An 18618-nucleotide genomic window follows, 5' to 3' on the forward strand; every position below is an offset into this window, starting at 1 on the left:
AGAAACAGATATTATTTGGTGTCCCTGGGGCTATGACCAGCTTCCTTGCATTTGTCCCGTAACAAATGCACTCTTTTCAGGTGAGCTGCCCTCTTCCATATAAGATTTTATTGCTGGCTCCTGTACACTTTATCTGTTCGGAATGCAAGTGCATTGCAACAGGCTGCAGTGGGCAATTGCAGTGACAGGATTAACGCTGACCTGTTTTCCAAGCAAAGCACTGGAGCAAAGGTAGAACACAGAGAAAATTAGTTTCCATTTTCTGAAGCTTTTTTTTTAAGGTTTACCATTTAGGAAATAACAACATTGATGGGGGGAATACTAAATTTAAGGGTGAGGCCAAGCGAAGCCTCGATACTTTTCAGGTCAATCTGTAGAAGGAAAAGGGCAGCTGGCACAACAGCATCCGTCCAGGGCACTCACAGACCTCAAAGGATGAGCTGAAGCAAAGTAAGAGCTGCTCGTGTTCTGCAGCAACGAGCAGACACATAAGGATCTGCCACCTTCTGTTGCTAGTGAGGACGATATAATGACGGAAATAATTAGTTAATCTTTCGTTTAAATAAAGCATTGGGGGAAAATGCTAAAAATAAACACTGATTCATTCCTTGTCAAGGAAGTTTCTCCTGTCAATTATCACATTGTTACTGCTGTTTTTAATCTAGTCAGATGGTGAGATTGGCAAATCCCTTCTGCAGGGGCTTCTGGGTGTTATTTTGTAGAGAATTTTGCTTGAAGGACTGATTACTGCTTTTATGGGAGCCAGTGGGAGTTTGGCCACAGTCCTTCACGCATGTTAATTTGAGGGACTTCCAAATGTTAGCTAATGATCTCAGACTTCTTTTTATGAAAGATGTGTGGGTTTGTTTGGGGGTTTGTTTTTTTGTTTTGTTTTGTTTTTAATCCCTAGCAGGAGGCAATTAAGAGGCTCTGGGGAAAGTTCTGTACTGAAGCTCTGGTCTGGCCTCTCAACAACTCCAGAAGAACTAACATTAAAAAAAAAAAAAAAAAAAAAAAAAAAAAAAAAGTATACATTACCACCATACTGGCAGATACTGTAAATTTTAATTGAAGATGCTCATATTATTCATCTAGCCCAGGCCACGTGCTTTGCATTGCTCTGGGCTGGGTGTATTTATTGGCCTCCACTTATAACTTGAAAAAACAATTACACGTGTAATTTTTTTTTTGCCAGGCACAATACTAATGAAGAAGCAGTAGCCTCGCCCCAACGCAGGAAAACACGTCAATGTAGAAAATAGAGGCACATGTGGGCGGGGGAGTTTCAATCCTGATTGTTTCGTGAAGCCTCACGTAGCTGTAAAGGAGAAGCAGAGAGCAAAATAAATAAATGAAAAGAAGAAACCATGGAAGCTGCAGTAGACGCGCAGGACGCCAAGGACACAAGCCCAAGCAAGCAGCGGGACCGCGGCTCCGCGGAAAGCTTGCAGAGAGGATCTCGGGCTAAACACTGACTTAAAAGGGCTTGGAAGCGCTTACAAAAACAAACAACCGCTCCTCAAACCCCCTTCCCACCAAAAAATAATACAAAATAAACCCCAAAACTCTGTCCCCGGCTGTGCTGGGGCCAGCCACCAGGTGCCATGCCCTCCTAGTGACAGGCAGGGACGGGGCACGGCCCGGCCCTCACCGACCCCCCTGAGATGGCGGCTGCCGGCCCCCAGCCCGCACCCCCGGGCCGCGCAGGCCCGGGCAGGGCCGCGCCTTCCGCCCGCCCCCCGGCTGCGGCTCCCGGCCCGGCTGGAAGCGAGGGGGAGCCCCGGGGTCTGCGGGCAGAGCCGGGGGCAGGCGGGAGGGAGCCGCTCCCCGGCCGAGGCGGCCGCTCCCCTTCCTCGCTGCGCGGCCTGGCGGCGCGGAGGCCGCGGTGAGTAGCGCTGCCCCCGGGCTGCGGGCAGGGCCCCGGGAGGTGCGGGAAGGACGAGGGAAGCTCGGGGGGCGGCGGGCCGGCTCCCTGCACGGCCCTTTTCCACGCTCAAAAAACATAAAGCGGCAAAAACGCCAAGCAAAGACAAAGAAATGCAAGCATCCAAAGCCCAAGCCAAAGCGGGTCTGGCTAGGGTTGAATGCTGGACCACGGTAGCTGGGAGTGAGGAGTTCTCAGAAAGGCAGGCTCCGGTCAAAAATGGGCTCTGTCATTCTGAGTCTGAATATGAAAACAGCTTGCAAAAACATTTTTTCAGGCTTCTAACAAAAGAGTTTGGTCCTTCTTTTACCCTGGTATCTAGGCTACATTGTGCAGGCTCATGCGTATCACTGGTTTTATTCACATGAGTAATTCCATTTGAATTTGGACTGACAACGTGCGTGTGTAAAGTTACTCATATGCTTTCTGTCTTCTTTATATATTGAAATTATGTGGGTTTGTATTTTTCCCATTTGCTGGTGCAGCCCAGTAGCTGTTGGCATCAAGGTTATTGTGAGTATTGTGAGGCAGCACAGTTATCACCCTTTGCCTGCCTGACACCATTTATTTTTCACTGACAGACTGAAATCTAACAATCCCTCTGAATGCAATCTATTCCAGCGATGCAATCGTATCATCTGTCTTTATGCAGCCATCTCTCACCTGAGCGTTTAAATTTATTTTCCCTATAAAAGATCCTTTTTGTACTGACAGGTTTTCCACTTGTGCCATCTGATTCTTTTTCACTAAGAAGTCATGAAGTCTTTCATGACTTTTCCCATACTGTATCATCTAAATTCATTCTGATTCAGACACGATATCTGGATGTTTTAAGATTTGCCAGCTGGAACATTTTATTATTCTCATTGCCAAATGCCCTCTCTTTTCTCTTTTTTTTTCAGGTTACAGCTTCTGCTATTCTCACAACCTTGTGCATCTTCTCTGCCCCTTTCTCCATGCTTGTCTAAGGGCAAAATGTCTTTGGAACAGGAAAGGCGCATTGTCTGTCTGCCACGAAGTATGTTATTCAGTTGAGAATGTTGCTGAGTGTTATATTAGGGTTTCTTTTCCTCAGTTAGGGAATATAAACAATAACCATGTAAAAATCAGTACAGATATTTTAGTAATCAAGTTGATAGCTTTTCATTGATACAGTCAGCTGTAACATATACACCACAATACTCTAATTCATGCCTGAGGAGAGTAGGCACACTGGGTAGCCACTGTCAACCACATTCTCCCTAACTTAGAAAATTTTGAGATTTAGTGCAAAGTAGTCTCCTGTAGGAAATACAGTATTTAGAAGCTGCTTCAATGGCAGTCCGTGAGCTGTGAAAAAGATGCATTCAGTCACATCTAAGTGCATAAGATGTATTACCTGGAGTCTCCTGGGCATCTACCTGCTCTGTCTTGAAGAGATCCAACCAGTAAGTTTCATAAAGCTCTTGTGAAATCCTGCAATTACACCTTCCAGGAACATTGAAAACTGCTCTTTCTGAGGGATAGGGGTGATGACCCATGTACTGGAATGACCTACTTCCAGTGCTAAGAGAACAGATTGCTACCAAGGAAAGGGTAGAAGGCCAAATACATATCAGACTGCCCTGTGAACATGGTGGGAGTTTCTCATTTCTGTCAGCTTCAAGTGTGAGAACCAAGAATTGTATTTTCTCCCTCTGCCATATTTAGAATGAGAAAAATTACCTGTTTGTATCAGCTGACATCCAAAGGACCGTCTTGCTGTCATGACACTTTAAATCACGCTATGTATCCCAGTTACCTGGTGAGACCAAGAAAGAACGAGCTCTTGCCAAGCCTATGCTGGAATTTGACAACACAACCTTAAATAATATTTGAAAAGCAGATAAGATTTCTGAAATAAACATTCCCGTAAGGTTCAAAACCCATACATACTCAAATTCATTATCAGCATAAACTTTTGATTAGGTGTGGCAGGTGCATTGGATTTATCAATGTGTTGTATTTGTGCTACCTACAGGTGCCTATTTCAGGAAGCTCTTTCCCAGAAACTTAACTCAAAATTGTGTTGCAGTCAAATTGTTATTTGCAGTTTTGGGGAATCAGAATAAACAGATTACCTGGGAAGATCTACTATATAGTCAAAACTATAGATTCTATTTTTTTTATTTACATAAAAAACAGATCTTAATTTATTACAGAAAATAAACCATGAAAGTCAGGTAGTATAGATGTACTTATTTTTTGTCTGCTCCATAAGACTTATTTCAATAGAGTGAAAACTGTGATTTCCTGATTCATATGCTATAGGTGTACAGAAAGATGTAGTAATCCCAGAAACATTTTAGTGTACTGAATTTATTTTTTCCCAGAAACCACCCCCTCATCTATTTCCCAAATATTGTAGAAATATTTACAGTATTACACCAAACGAAGTTGTATTTGTTTACTTAAAAATAGGAAATATATCTAGCACATAGAAAATACAGCTGAATATATTTATACTTCTCTCTTAATACATTGTTAGATTAATTACTATTTAAGAACTTAGTTTGTAATAGGGAGTAGTGCTACACACTAATGAGCATAACAGATTTCTTCTAGAAAAAATACAGAAAGAGATCAATAATGTCAATTTGCAAAAGAAAACAAAATCTGCAGTTCTGAAATCAGAGCTTGAACATTAACGTGATCTGAATAAGGAAGACAATACCTTACCTGCAGCGTTCCAGGAGCGGGCAGGCAGCTGTTAATGACAACAGATTATCAACACCCTCATCTGCTGTGCAGTAAAGGTGCCAATGCAGGACTCCACGTTCCAGAAGTGGTGGTTACATAGGTTAAGTTTGCAGTATATAGAAACTGTAATGACACACGACCGTTTCGGAATAGTTGCCTCCTTTGAAATACATCTTCACTACAGAAAGCATTCAGAAGCACTGAAAAATAACAATGATAATGCTTAACTTGTAAACTTAATTGTAAAAATTAAAGTAAGAGCTATTTAACATAATAGCCCTTCAGATTTTTAACATAAAAAATCTTACAGATTTTCTCTAAATTTTCACTAGGTTCACTTTCAGCTTTATAAAGACAACCGGGATGTTAGTGCTTTACCTGAAAGTACCTGGCACTTCTCTGAAACCTTAAATCGGGAGCCGTGTGTCCTGCCATGATTTTGGTGCTGTTTTCCAAATCCTCTCTGTCTGTCAGCTTCCCCCTGTAAGAAGAAACAACAGTTTCCATCTCCTTCCCTTTGTCTTGGCTACTTCAGTCATAAGCTCAGTCATGCAGTAACCTCATCTTTACAACATGTAGCAAAGCAAGGCCCTTATTTCAATTCTGAATTCTAATTAATATGGAAATATTACTGATAGTCTACATTCCCAGAGCCATCCTGGACCTGTGGAAATTCTGAAGCTAGGCATATTTGAAAATTAGTTTCTGTATTAACAAATAAATAAATAATGGAGACAAAATGACTTGAATTTGAAGTAACAAAATAGCAATCCGTGAGATGCTAAAATTTATCACACACACACGTTAAGGCAATAGAATTAAATCTGATATACTGAAAAAAAAAAAAGCTGCCATCTAAGCTATACAAAGAAAAGTGTTTCTGTTCTTAAAAGTAGACTTTCACAACTGCCTTACAAGATTTTGATCAAAGATTTCTCCTTATTCATGCTGTCCTGTTGGAACAACTGTTAAATAAAACCACGACAAAAGCAAGGGTTTATTTAGATAATCAGTAGAACCAGGAAGACCTGTAATTATTTTTGAAGAGCACTAAAACATCAAATTGCCTAAGAAGAAGATATAATACTCTTCCCACATAAAGGTTCAGAGAACTGGGTCATTAACAACATCAAAAAAAAAAATCCCCAAATGAGTGATTTCTTATCTCACTGTATTTCAGAAGTCTCGATCCTCTTAAATCTGAAACTTTTCAGAGCATATTGAAAACAGATGGAAATGAATCAGGGGACCCAGATAGAAAAAAAGCTTTAATGAGCATGTATTTAAGTAATACTTAAATAAATCATTTGTCTGAGAAACCACATCTAATAGAAGTATAAATAATTATATAATGAACATATAAACTACATTTCCTGAAGTAATTTCTGTCTTTCTACATTTCCTGAATTATTTTTATTTTGAAACAGTAATGTGGCGCCATTAATTGATAAGTACTCTGTGCTATAGTTACCACGCTAATTGCAGCTCTTTAGGGCCCCGTCTCCCAGCTCCCTAAACTGTTGAACAATTGGGATTGATTGCACAGGGGTTATTTTTAGTATGAAACAGCAGAAGAGTTTGGAGAGCCGCAGCCATTTCTCGTGCATTACAGCTGGTTTGGAAAAAGTTGGATAAAAATGTTCTGAGTTGACTTTTGGGTGGCTTTTTTATTTTTATTTTTTTAATTCTTCTGAAGTTAGAGAGCTTCCTATTGGATAATGAATTTACCAAGTTGAAGCTGAGGACAGTGATCGTTTACACAGAGAACATTTTTCAGTGGCATCAGAAGAACAGCGGTTTTCTTTGGAAACAGGACTGGTAAGGTAGGCAGTAAGTGAACAAAGGCAATCTAGGAGTTGAATTTATAATTTGAAATACCAGTGATGAAAGGCAAGATTTGGGATTGTTAACTTCTAAGTGCATCATCCAAACTCTGAATTGAAGCAATTTGTTAACTGATCTGTTTCAGAGATTGTAGGTCTGCCTCCAGGAATGCCTGATGCACAAGGGTCAGCGGATGCTTGCAGGTGTGACCAGGAGACCCCCATTCACTTCACTCCAGCCAAGCCTTTTGTTACCCTGCCTGCCTTACGCAGAGTTCAGCTGGGGTAGACAAACTATCGGATGGGATTTTGTTGCTAATCTACTGTATGAAATCAGGACTTATCTCCTTCTGTGAATGCTTATATAATAGGAGACAAGGTTTGTGTAGGAAGAATAACAACCAGAAATATGTAGGAAGAGGAATAACTAGTTTCATAGCTGGGAAAAACAAAACTCAAGGGTACAAGCCCATTTTACCATTGTTAAGTAATAATAGCGGAGACCTATCATCTTTTTTCACATTAAATTATATCAATAGCAGTGGTAATACCTTAAAGCTCCTGCACAGCACTGCATCAGCAAATTTGAAGTGTTCTACTAATGAGGTGTCTTTGTCCCCGTATATCTCTGTAGATGTAGCTGAAAAATAGGTGAATTGGCTAAGGTTACACAGGCAGAGTTAAAGAGAGAATCTGTATTTCATGACTTCAGCCTTTTCCCTTTTCAATGGCATGCAATAAAGTATTGCAAACTTAGACATGTATAATGCGTCATTGCTTTATAGCTGCTAATTCTCCTGGAAAAAAAAAAAAAAAAAAAAGACATACACCTTTGTAAATGCTGCCAATCTTGTATTCTTTAAGACAAAATATTAAAAAAAAAAAAACACCCTTCAGTTTCGTACTCTAATTCCTTTCAATGGCAGTTTGCATAAAGTGGATGAATACAATTTGAATAGCTAGTCTTAACAGAACATGCCAGAAGAGATTCTCTCACACATTTTTGTCCCTGAATCTATTCTAGTCTTAAAAGTGATAAATCTTAGAGATAAATTGTATGATAAACTAAATGACATTAGATACGTGCATTTCATAATAATGTCCTCTAGTTATTCTCAGTAGCTTTTTTTAACTGTAATCTTTTTTTTCCCCTCTAATTATGTGCATCTCTGCCTGGATTTCCCTGTAAACACCTGAAGCTAAGAGACGCAGCAGGGATTTGTGCTGTAAACAGCTCCTGGGCTCACGTCCTTTCATTACTGACCATGGGAATAAATAGCAATAAGTACAAATTTCAGATACAGTGAAAGTACAGGCATAGCTTTTGCAAGTAGATATTTACTATCGGAAGTTTCTTACTTTAGCAAGCTATATCTCATTGTGGCCATTGTGATTTCAGGAATCAAAGCAACAGTGAAGCTGTTCATATTTTATAAAGGCTGTGGCTTAAACTTCCTGCACATTCATCTGAGAGAGGTCAGTAATATCAGAGGGATACTGGGCTGCAGTTCACGTGGTAATTTTAGGACAGTAGCAGTGGTGATACCCCATAAAATGGAAGGAGCTGGGATAATAGGCATGCTCCAAAATGCACTTCATACTACCTGTGGTACTGCCTGAGGCCAGCTAGGCTTTCTGTCACCAGCTCAGCACAAGCCTGATGGAGCCAACCTATTTTAAAGAGGGAGCTCAGTAGGTACCAGTGTCTGCATTTTTCCACCATAAGAGCATAGGAGGCTACTGGCATAAGGGGACCATCAGAAGCCTCCTTGTTCATCATGGTGGAGGGAATAAAAACTGATGAAGGCTCACGAATTTGCCCAGAACAATTTTCAAAAACTTCAAAACAAGCTTTCAAAAACAAAAATGTTGCTTGAAATGCATCGGTGAAACAAGATATAGGATTTGGGGAGGAAAACAATAATAAAGGCTTACTATAGAAATGCACAGAAAAATGATTATAAGAAGGGTTATGCTGTTGGCTGACATTACTCAGCATGTTTCTGGATATATAAAACTGATTTTAGAAGCCTCTCTGATAGTCCTGTTTTTAGTTAACTAACATCTTTAACATCTTTGAATCCAAGTGAACATCAGGCTTTCCTTTCATAAGACGTCAGCTTCTGATAGAGATCTAGGTACTTGGTACTTTCTCCCTGCACACACCCCCTTATCCTGTAATCCAGGGTGAACAGTGCTTATGTTGACCTTCACTGGCACACAGATGGCCAAGTGCCGTGTTACACAGTGCAGGCACACTGACACTGACTTAAGTCACACTGTGGCAAGGCACGTGGTTAACGTACCCACACACATAGATATGAGGAAGAGGCCTTCCTGTATCCTGAGCTGGCCGTTGCTGTACTTTCTAAGTAACTTCTGGCTTCAAGAAGTTTAAATGACCATTTGCAGGAAACAAACCTTACCTGGGTGTGGTTTCTGATCAGACAGGCATTACTGCTTTTATGCAGTTTCCTTGTGAATTAACCTGGGAAACTGAAACTGTTCATATGCTCTCAGCACACACACAAGTTGAAGACCCCAATGCACTGAGCTGGACAAATCACCCTGGTGCCTGCCTGCACTGCTGCTTGTGGTGTGAAATTACCAGGCTTTGTAAAAGCTTTGTTCCTCTCCTCCCATTTCTGAAGAGACGGAGGGAAAATTTCCCTTGACACTTCCTTGTTCAGGAAGGCTGTGGGCAGCAGAGGTAATGAAATCTCTCTATGGATGAAAAACAATTATTGCAGTATATCTCGGGCAAAGCTGGTATGTCTGTATTTTTTTAACTAGAAATAATCGGGCTAAGTAGCTATAGGTTTATTGCATTTACCTCGGAAATGGTCTCAAACAAAAAGAATGGATTTGCTAGACATTTGTTACACTGAGCTTAGAATTGATCCAAAGGGATGCTGTGCACAGGGTGTGCCCATACCGATGGACTGGGATCCATCAATTTCCAATCCTAGATCCTAAATAGGAATCTGGCTTTCACTGAAATAGTCTTAGAATTAGGAGTCCTCATCACCTCATGTGGTGACGTTTGTCACCTCGGACATATTACCAAAGCAAATCCCATGATTTGGCTTAACACTGAATATAATCTGTTTTAAAACACTGGCCATGATATATGTTGAAGAGGACGAGATGCATGTTGTTCCTGGTGTCCTGTCTTCACAGGACATAGTGACATCTTGTGGCAAACGAAGGGATAGCGTCTCCTTTTTCCAGATGCATCCTAATTTCAGCTGATTTCAGGGATGAAAGTCTAAATAAATTCTGGACAAGTGCTAATGAATTACTTTCACTTGTATATTCAGCTCTTTCCCAATTTTGTTTCAAGCACAGCTTACCTGAAACTCATAGTGAAAAAAGGACAGAGCCTTGCTTTCTGCCATACTGCAGATGTAGCGTGCCGCACTTTATCCCTTCAGCTCGCCAACATCCTTTGGTAAATTTTCAGCTCCAGGAATTTGCTTGTCCCAGCCTCGCTGATACATGGCTCTGAGTCGACATTGCAAATGCTTTACTCTGGTTATCACAGGTGGCAAAAACTGTCAGGTTGCTTTTGATGGAAATTAAAAGAAAAAAAATGGAATTTTGTATCGTAAGGCATAGACTTTTTTTTTCTCCATCACCATTTTTTTAACCTAGTTTTTATTTTCTGTTTGTTTTTGTCTTTTTACAGACCAGGCAGGGTTTAAACCCTGTTGCTGATGTTTTGGGACCCTCAGCTGACATGGTCATCCTTTCCAGTTGATGCTGCTAGTTGTCAGCATGAAAGGAAAAACGGCACACTGCAATTGGAAATCTGCACCCGAAAAGAAGCCCTCTCCCTGCGATCGATATAAACATGCTTGTGTTATTTGCAGAGGATTTGTTTATCTGTATGGAGGGAGGAACACCACCAGTCTAAGAGATTTTTGGAGATACAATCTAGGTAAGTTTGTCCCTTCACTTTACATCAGTATTAAAGAGAGAATGCATCCAGTCAGTGTGAAACTGGGGACTCCATAGCTAACAGATTCTCCCAATTTAGTGTTTCTCCATCAAAATGAGCTTCTACTTCAAGCAACTACCTAAGCCTTATAAATGCTGTTGAAGATCAAAGGATAAGTGAACTGCATTATGTTTGCTGGGCAAAGGGTGTGTGTTTGTTCCTTTTGCAGGTGTCCCAGAAAGCTTAGATTTGAGTTCTCTCTCTTTTTTTATTTGACCAAAAATACTGATTTATTTGCAATAGGGATATGACAGACATGGATTTACTGAATCTTTAACATGGAAATAGTTCATTCACGGAAAAATGCAAAAAAAGGAGCACATTAATAAGATTGAATTAGTGATGCACCATCAAATATGACACTTATTTTCTGAGGCTTAATGTACAGTGTTCCCTGTCAAATGTTGTTCCTGGATAAAACACACAGCTGTGGGGTTTTGGCATAGGTAACAGTATAAGAATAAATTTTTAAAAAAGATAAATTTCCATTCTGTTTAAGGTTGCTGAATAAAAAAATGCCCATAATTTTATCTGGGGGGGGAAGTGCCTTAATATTCTGAACTAATAGGGGAAAGATGACAAAAGGCTTTTTTTTTTTTTTAAGATGGTCTTCCTCAGAGCAGCAACTCTGTGATCTTCTTGATAGCAAACAAGGAAAACGAGGGAACATTTGTTAACCTTCATCCCTCATGGACTCTAAGAGTACAGCCAAATTCAAAGCTGATCTTTTCCCCTTTTTCTTACTGTCTATATGTTGTTTACCACTGTCTTAACTTGAGCTTTGGTTTTTAGTGAGGAATGAATGGGAGATGCTGGATTGCTCAAGAGATGGTCCAGAAGAACTGGAAGAACATTCAATGGTGGCTTATGAGGTAGGAAGGCAAAATTGTCTGTATTTTAACGTTTATTTTCCTATTGTACAGTGAAATAAAATGCCATATATTACGTACTGAAATACTATACCCAGAAAGGACTTCTGTGTCAGTGCAGTTCTGGGTGTAGCTATACAATGTTTTGGAATGTTTCTGAATAAAGTCACGGTATTTCAGCTTTGCAGCAGCGTGCAGCTCCCTGATTTCCTCAGTCGATGCTCAGTACATAATAGTAGTACAAAATAAAGACCTTGGCAGCACATTCTTTGACTTAGTTGTACAGTTGTAACAGTTGCTCTGAATTCATTTGCATGATAAGCAACAGCATAAAAACATTCACTTAAGAACTTGCATAGAAAAGGAACGGGGGAGTGAAGACAAATAAGAATTACAGCTTTGCTTGTGAGGGGGAAACAGAATTTGGGATATCAGGAGCTGCGACGCAAAGAAATCCTTCTACAAATAAGAGTAAACCTAGTATTACCTGAGCGATGTCTCTGAGAGCTCCGGATCTGCATCCCTCAAGCTGTCCCAGGTGAGGAAGAAGTAAGTGCTTCTGGGATGCTGTCCCCGTCGGAATAGCACAACCTTCTACAGGGTTTCCTACTGGGAGAGGATAAAAATAAGATGAGAAGATAGTGGCTTGTGATTGCCTCATGAATTGTTAATAGGTTATCATTATTGTTAATTATATTTTTATGATATCAGTCTTTTCAGAATTATTTTTTAAATTATTTTATGCTACATGGCTACCTGTACGTGACAGACATTTTTATTTCCATTTTGCAGGGCATCCTGTGTATTTTTGGTGGAATGGTGGATTCCGCTTTCACACAAGCAAAAACCCCTCTCTGGATATATGATACCGGTATGATACACAATAGCCAGTCTCTTCCACGGGACATTCCAAGTCCATAGGTACTAAAAAATAGTAAGACCCAAACTGTTTTCTGCTGCCTGTAAGAAGCTTTCTCTAGCTTTACAAGAAGAAATGCATGTAGAACTGTGGGAATATTTTTTCCCTAAAATTAGGCTGTTAAGCTATCAAAGAGTCAGGTTTTCCTTTAATTGGAAGGTATTCTTTAGGATTTTTTTTAGGTATTCTGTCTCTGGGATGATGGTATCTGGTATCTCCAGTCATTCAGATCAGTGATTTTTGACTGTTATCTGAGGACTATTTTCCATGAAATGGAACAAGAAAAATAAGGCTATTGTTACATGGTTTAAATAACAAATAAAAGGAACCATACTTCCACTGGAAAGTTTGGTTATTTTGCAAGTCCAGCAAATGCTGCAAATCACAAATTATTTTTGTGTAGTGAAATTTAGCCTTAGGAAATTCAGTGTGGCATCTCAGTGATTTGATAGCAGATAAGGATACAGGAAAACTGTGAAACTATGTCTCTGTCAGCTCCCTGGTACTTCTGTATGAAAGGAAGCAGATTTCTTCATCCTTCTCAGCGGAAAACACCAGGCTGGGATTTACTAGAAAATTAGATTTGTGATTTGAAAAATTGATGTTAGAGGAGTGTCCTCTTGTGGTCTGGGATATAAACTGCGCTTTATTAAAACAATCCCCTAGATTCTGCAAGATGGACAGAGTGCCGTTACGTACCAGCAGAGACTGAGGTAAGGAGCCAGGAAGTGGTGAATGTGTGAATCAAATGCCTGTTGCTTTGTTGATTAAACAGATTGCTTTGAAATATGTTCCCCCAAACAGTTCCAAACTAATCTCTTCAGAGACGTGGCTGGCTATACTTTATTTCTTTGCACTTTCAATAACTAAGGCTTTTTCATTCTTTAAAACAGTATTTAAGAATACTGCTCTTAAATTTTAAGTCTTATGTAGAAAAATTAAGTCTTATCCTCTACTATGTTTTCTATTTTTTTGAAATACTTATCAACAAAACAAATTCTAAATGATGCACTGCAACCACCAAAAAAAAAGGCTGCTTTTAAAAGTAGGCTTGTGGAAACAGATTGGCAGTCACAGTAATAGATTTTGAAACGTGAAGTGCAGCATTTCCCGTTTCTTTAGTCTGAACACATTGACTCACCAAGATACTGCCGCTTTTAAATGAAACCTCAGTCTAAGTGTTTAGGTCATGGTCTGACAGGATTGGTTTTATATCACTAGGTGTGAAGATTCAGTTAATAGTTGCTATCGGAAGTTCATCCTCACACTATAAAGTTGCACAAAAGTTGTTAAGATTCGACACAGCTACTAACATGGTTACTTGTCTTTGGCAGAGGAGTTAAGTTTGGTTCTACAGGGTTACTTGTGAGAAAAAAAAAGAGTTTGGACCTGTCCCCCACATAATTCAGTCCCTTGTAAAGCACAGCACTGTGCATCCACTTTCAATGGAATTGCTCCTACATTTAAGAAGGAACTGACAGATGAATGGTTTCTTTCAATTATCTTAAATGATAATGGAGATACTTAGGCAGAGATGGGCATGGCTCCTCCACCTCCCCAAAACTGGGCTGTAAATGAACAAAACCAACCACTTACCTTGTATTTTGTTTCAGCTCCACCTGGGCCTCCTTGGGCTTGGGTCCACAAGTCTCAGCAGCGCTGAGGACTGCTGCAGACACAGTGAGCACCGCCTGGAGTCCTGCTGAGGGCCTGGCCATGACCTAGGACTTGTACCAGGGAAATCCACACCAAGCAAAATGATGGGAATATTGTCCTTGATGGTGGAAAGGGCTGTGTCCCGCTATTACATTCCCAAGAGTTGCTTGGAATATTTGCAATATGTCCTGAAACTAAACTGTTCCTGTGCGTAGCAATAGCTATGAAAGCAGTACTGGTGCAGGTGCAGAGACAGGGAGGCTGTAGGCATGTGGTGGTGGACTTAAAAGGGGCAGGCTGCTCCGGTCGTTGGTTTATCCTGTATTTTTGAAGAAGTTTAACACAATTCAGTGCAATGGTTTTCATTGCTTGGGAATATTCCCAAGGTGGACACTGCCACTGATACGACTGTGTTAACAATTTTGTTTACTTTATTACTAAACTGTTTCAGAGCTTGGCACCAACAAACAGAAAAGGTCACAGCGGAGTAGTGTACGATTCCAGCATGTACATCTATGGGGGATACCTTGGTATCAGAGGCATTTCACAAGAATTTTGGTCTTTCCATTTTGGTAAGTTTAAAAGTGAAATAAGGTTTTGAGCCAGTACAGTCACTGTGAAGTGATGACTGCTGTAGGATAGCACGGCTTGCTCTGTGAAGAAAATTCCTACCAGCACTAATGTTGTGAGTTTTGGCTTGTATGTGGCAGCGTTTAATTATGAATTCTGTCAGTTAAACTAATCCCCATCTGAAATGAATTGGACTGTATTATACTGGAAGAAGTTCTGCAGTATTTGCCAGTTCTAGAGTTGAGAATCAGGGAGTGTGCTTTGCTTTCTACTCACTACGTTCTTCAAGGATTACTGAAAACTTCCAGTTGCAGCAGAGATTTTCCATTACTTCGGCCTATTAATGCCACCTTTTGAATCTCAAACCTAGAATGAACCCTCGGGAGCTGAACCTGACAGGAGATGGTGTCATATTCATCATTAATCTGCTGGTTGCAAACCAGATGGATTCCCAGAGACTTCCTAAACGGGTAGCTTTTGTTATCTGGTGGCCATTCAGTAGCTACTTTGAAATGGATGATGGCTTTATCTCATCCTTCATTCCCTCCCAGGCAGAATGAGCACAAGCATTAATGAAGGAATGGTTTTGCTGGCTAATTTTCCCTCTTATACCTAGGAAATTATCTTTCTGTGACAGAGATAATGAATTAACTAAGCTGTAGAAAAAACTGTTCTGTAAATAAAATTTCCATGGCATCTGTCATTCAACATCTGACATTTTCATTAAATGTTTATGCACTTCTGCAGCGTCAGAAATTAAGCTGTTAGCTTATACCATAATAGATTTAGAGTAGAACCCACCTGTTCTCTAACAGAATAGTTACTTTGTTCTTGAAATAAATCAATTTTTATATATTAAGGTAAATTTGGTAACACTGTTAATTAATATTTTGCTTTCAGATACAAGAAAATGGTTGTGTGTTTCCACCCCACCTCAAAACAGTGGTCCCGGACCTCGTCACGGGCATTCAGCAGTGGTTTATCAAACAGGCATGTATCTCTTTGGAGGACTGATGGGGCTGAGTGAACAGAAGGACTTTTGGAAGTGGGACTTCATAAACAGCAGCTGGTACAACATCAGAACAAGGTGAAGCATACTGTTTGTTAAACTAAATTGACACAGAAAGAGGGAATTAGCCTTGCCGTATGATACTGCGTGCAAGCAGAGGGGGAGATACTGATTTTTCAGCAAAGGTAGGAGTTGTTCAGATTAAGACAGTACTGCTGCCATCCCTGAGGCTCCAGTTGGCTTTGCTTGGAGGAGCTGTTGGCAACATGTTGATGCAGCCATCAGCAATATAATTCTGATATTCCAGTGCAGCTGTTTAGTTTTAGTGGTCATTCTCTTGAGTGAAAAGAAAAATAGAGGCTAAAATCAGTGCTAGTTTCTTGTTCACCTCCCCATAACTGCTGATTTCTCTTGTATTTAGCCAAGGACCTCCTCCAGCGGTAGGACACGCGTCAGTGGTCTTCAAAGACTCAATGCTGGTTTTTGGTGGAGGGATTTCAAACTCCAGTCCTAACGACAACCTCTGGAAGTACCATTTCCACACACAGACGTGGAAGAAGCTAAGTAGTATTACAAAGGCAAACTTTTTTCCTAAAATGTATCACTGCACCCTAGGAATTGGTGTTGCTTTTCAAACTACCTCAGGTTCCCGTAATACATCCCCCAGTCACTGGAAGGGCAAGCAGAAGGACCGCCACCCGCTGGTGACCATCCCAAAGCACAGCCGCTTGTGCAACTACTTCCGTCGTCAGCCTCTATTCCCAGCGCTCAGCAAGGAGCAAAGCGACGCAATTGAAATGAAAACCTTCAGCTTGCCTCTGGAGCCAGCAAGCTTCTGTGCATTTCAAACCACTTTGGAGGCAGAGCTAGACCCAACCAGAGCAACAAGCGTTTTGTCAGAGGAAAAACCCACCCATCTGTTTGTCTCTTCAGAAAAAGAGACTTTTGCTGCTGCGGTGCTCGTGGAAGAAGAGGAGGGAACTGACTGTCGGGACGCGACTGCAGTGGGTGAAATTAGCAGTGACTCCAACGTGCTGCTGGTCATTGGGGGCAAACCTTTGTCCAGCTTCTCTGAAATCTCATTCTGGCAAATAGGGTGTGATAGCTTGTCACCGCTTTGATTGCAAAGGAGAAGGATAAACTCCCACCAACGTGCTAGGAGGTGCTGAACCAACCACTTGCAAGTATTTTGTTTCCTAGTGGCACACTGGGTAAAAAACAAAACCTTCCTGTATTTGCTATGAACAGACCTTTTAGAATATGAACAAAAACCTCTATATATGTAAGTCACAACTTAGATACAAGTTACAGTTTCTGAGAGTAGCATGTGGGAACACTGCTGCTTTTGTTACTTTTTCTTCTGGTCAGTTAATGTCAAGTTGCAGTGGCCAATGCTGCCTTGAAAATCACAGCTACAATAACCCTACCTCCGTACTTGCCATTTGAGGTGCAGAGCTTATTTTGTGCTGGGGTAAGCAAAAGAAATACTCATAAAACCACTCTGAAATCAAGTTTGTGCACGTTACAGTCATGCTTGGCTATAAGAGATCTGTTGAATCTTAATAGTACCGTTTTCTAATACACTTAAGATTGCATTTTCTTCAAAAATTTCTGCCTTTTTCAACTCCATCACTGTTTTGTAAGCATACATATCAAGTACTTGTTACACATATCCCCTCTGTATCAAGTAAAAGCAAATCCTTAGCTTTTCTATGTTTTTTGTTTGTTTGTTTAAAAATTCACTAGCATTTCAACTCACTGAGAAAGATGCTTTTATAAAACTCAGTGTTTCAAGTGTTTATTTTTGTATTAGTTACTAAGATACTGGCCTTTGATTTAATTTCGCCTCACATAAGAAGAAGTGATGATGAATGAAATTACTGGAAAGCGTTATTTAATACTTCTCAATATTTGAACAAATTCGTTCTCTAAAGTTTCATATTAAATGAATTTTCAGTGGGAATATTTACAGGTACCTCCTTAATCTCTTTACAAATTGCTGTAACAGATCAATAGGAAAACTACACGTGTTTGCAAAAAGCTACTTAAAAGTTATTTGGACATTCAGTGACCTTTTTTTAGGACTGTATGCTGCCACATAAATAAAGCCTGCTGCATTTCGTATCAGTGTGTGCTTGTTCTCTGAGTTTTCATGAGTTTACAATATGTACTTACATTTTCAAAGTGAAAAAGGAACTTACCTTTCTGAACAAAGACCATGCTTCCACAAGCACCTGTCATCTCACGGCAATCCAGCAGGCCTGAAGGACTGCCCAGGCTTTGAATTTCTCCTTCAAGAACAGTGAATTGCCCAGTTGGCAGAGGTATGTTTGAGAACTTCATACAGCAACTGGGCTGAGCATGTGCAGAGCACCCCAACCTTTAATCAGTAGCAAGTTTTTCTTCTGCTGACTGACACATCTGTTCTGGCATTATCCAGAGAGCTGCTGTAACATTCAGACTTTTATCTAGGATTGATGAGGGAATGAAATTTATCTGGAAAGGGTAACAATAAAACAGTGATTTTCCAAGTAATGAGAATGGTTTCTGGCATGTCCACGTATCCTGGGGATGCGCAACAGCTCCAGGAAAATGCCATCCAGCCTCTGCCATTCCTTTTGTCCTCTTCCTGACTCCCTTCTCTTTGGCAGCCCCACAAAGGGTTGAACATTTACTTGGATGCGATGCAGGCAGGACACGAGCCAGCCCTAAGGCGAAAGCTTGGCACAGGGAGCAAAAAGCAGCTTGCAGAACATGCCCATACTCCCTGCGTCCTCCACTCGCCGCTGCTGGTGAGCCAAGTCAAGGGGCTGCACCAGCACCTTTGGCTCAGCTCCAGTTTCTTCCAAGCAGTGCTGAACCTCTCAAATCACCCCACTGCCTGGGGCCTGCCAGCCCCCAGCCCCTGTAGGCACACAGGAGCTCAGGGAGGGGCTGAAGCCACTGGAGGCTCTTTTGTCCCCATGGGGGCCCATTCCCAGCTCTTTACCAACGAGGGTGAGCTCTGCCCAGAGGGGAAAGGGTCTGAGACGGAAAGCGACTGCATCCCACAGCCACTCAGCAGCAGGAGCGTTCTCCCTTTGTGCACACACAACCTGTATTTTGTGTCCTGTCCCAGAAATCTGCAAAC

The 18618-nt window shown here is 40.8% G+C and overlaps 1 protein-coding gene and 1 long non-coding RNA gene across 5 annotated transcripts in view; one reads left to right on the plus strand and one right to left on the minus strand.

Moving 5' to 3' along the window:
• Nucleotides 1–17615, plus strand: part of LOC118169603 (leucine-zipper-like transcriptional regulator 1) — a 33892-nt gene extending 16277 nt beyond the window's left edge. The window contains exons 1-10 of one of the 4 annotated variants that reach the window (XM_035330992.1): nt 1711–1885; nt 2827–2942; nt 3642–3788; nt 10154–10405; nt 11258–11337; nt 12127–12205; nt 12920–12966; nt 14361–14481; nt 15380–15566; nt 15910–17615. In XM_035330992.1, coding sequence (XP_035186883.1) covers nt 10225–10405; nt 11258–11337; nt 12127–12205; nt 12920–12966; nt 14361–14481; nt 15380–15566; nt 15910–16609 — 1395 coding nt within the window. In that variant the 5' untranslated portion in view covers nt 1711–1885; nt 2827–2942; nt 3642–3788; nt 10154–10224 and the 3' untranslated portion in view covers nt 16610–17615. Of the gene's footprint in view, nt 1–1710; nt 1886–2826; nt 2943–3641; nt 3789–10153; nt 10406–11257; nt 11338–12126; nt 12206–12919; nt 12967–14360; nt 14482–15379; nt 15567–15909 lie in introns of those variants that run through there. The other 3 variants (XM_035330991.1, XM_035330993.1, XM_035330994.1) reach the window with 3 other exon arrangements.
• Nucleotides 1087–7148, minus strand: LOC118169607. Its single transcript, XR_004752191.1, has 5 exons — nt 7017–7148; nt 5021–5123; nt 4622–4842; nt 3629–3704; nt 1087–1318 (listed from the first exon to the last, which is right to left on the minus strand). It is a non-coding gene; the product is annotated as an uncharacterized LOC118169607 (long non-coding RNA).
• Nucleotides 17616–18618: the final 1003 nt, after the last annotated feature.

This window comes from Oxyura jamaicensis, chromosome 7, assembly GCF_011077185.1.
Source record: "Oxyura jamaicensis isolate SHBP4307 breed ruddy duck chromosome 7, BPBGC_Ojam_1.0, whole genome shotgun sequence".
NCBI classification, from domain to species: Eukaryota; Metazoa; Chordata; class Aves; order Anseriformes; family Anatidae; genus Oxyura; species Oxyura jamaicensis.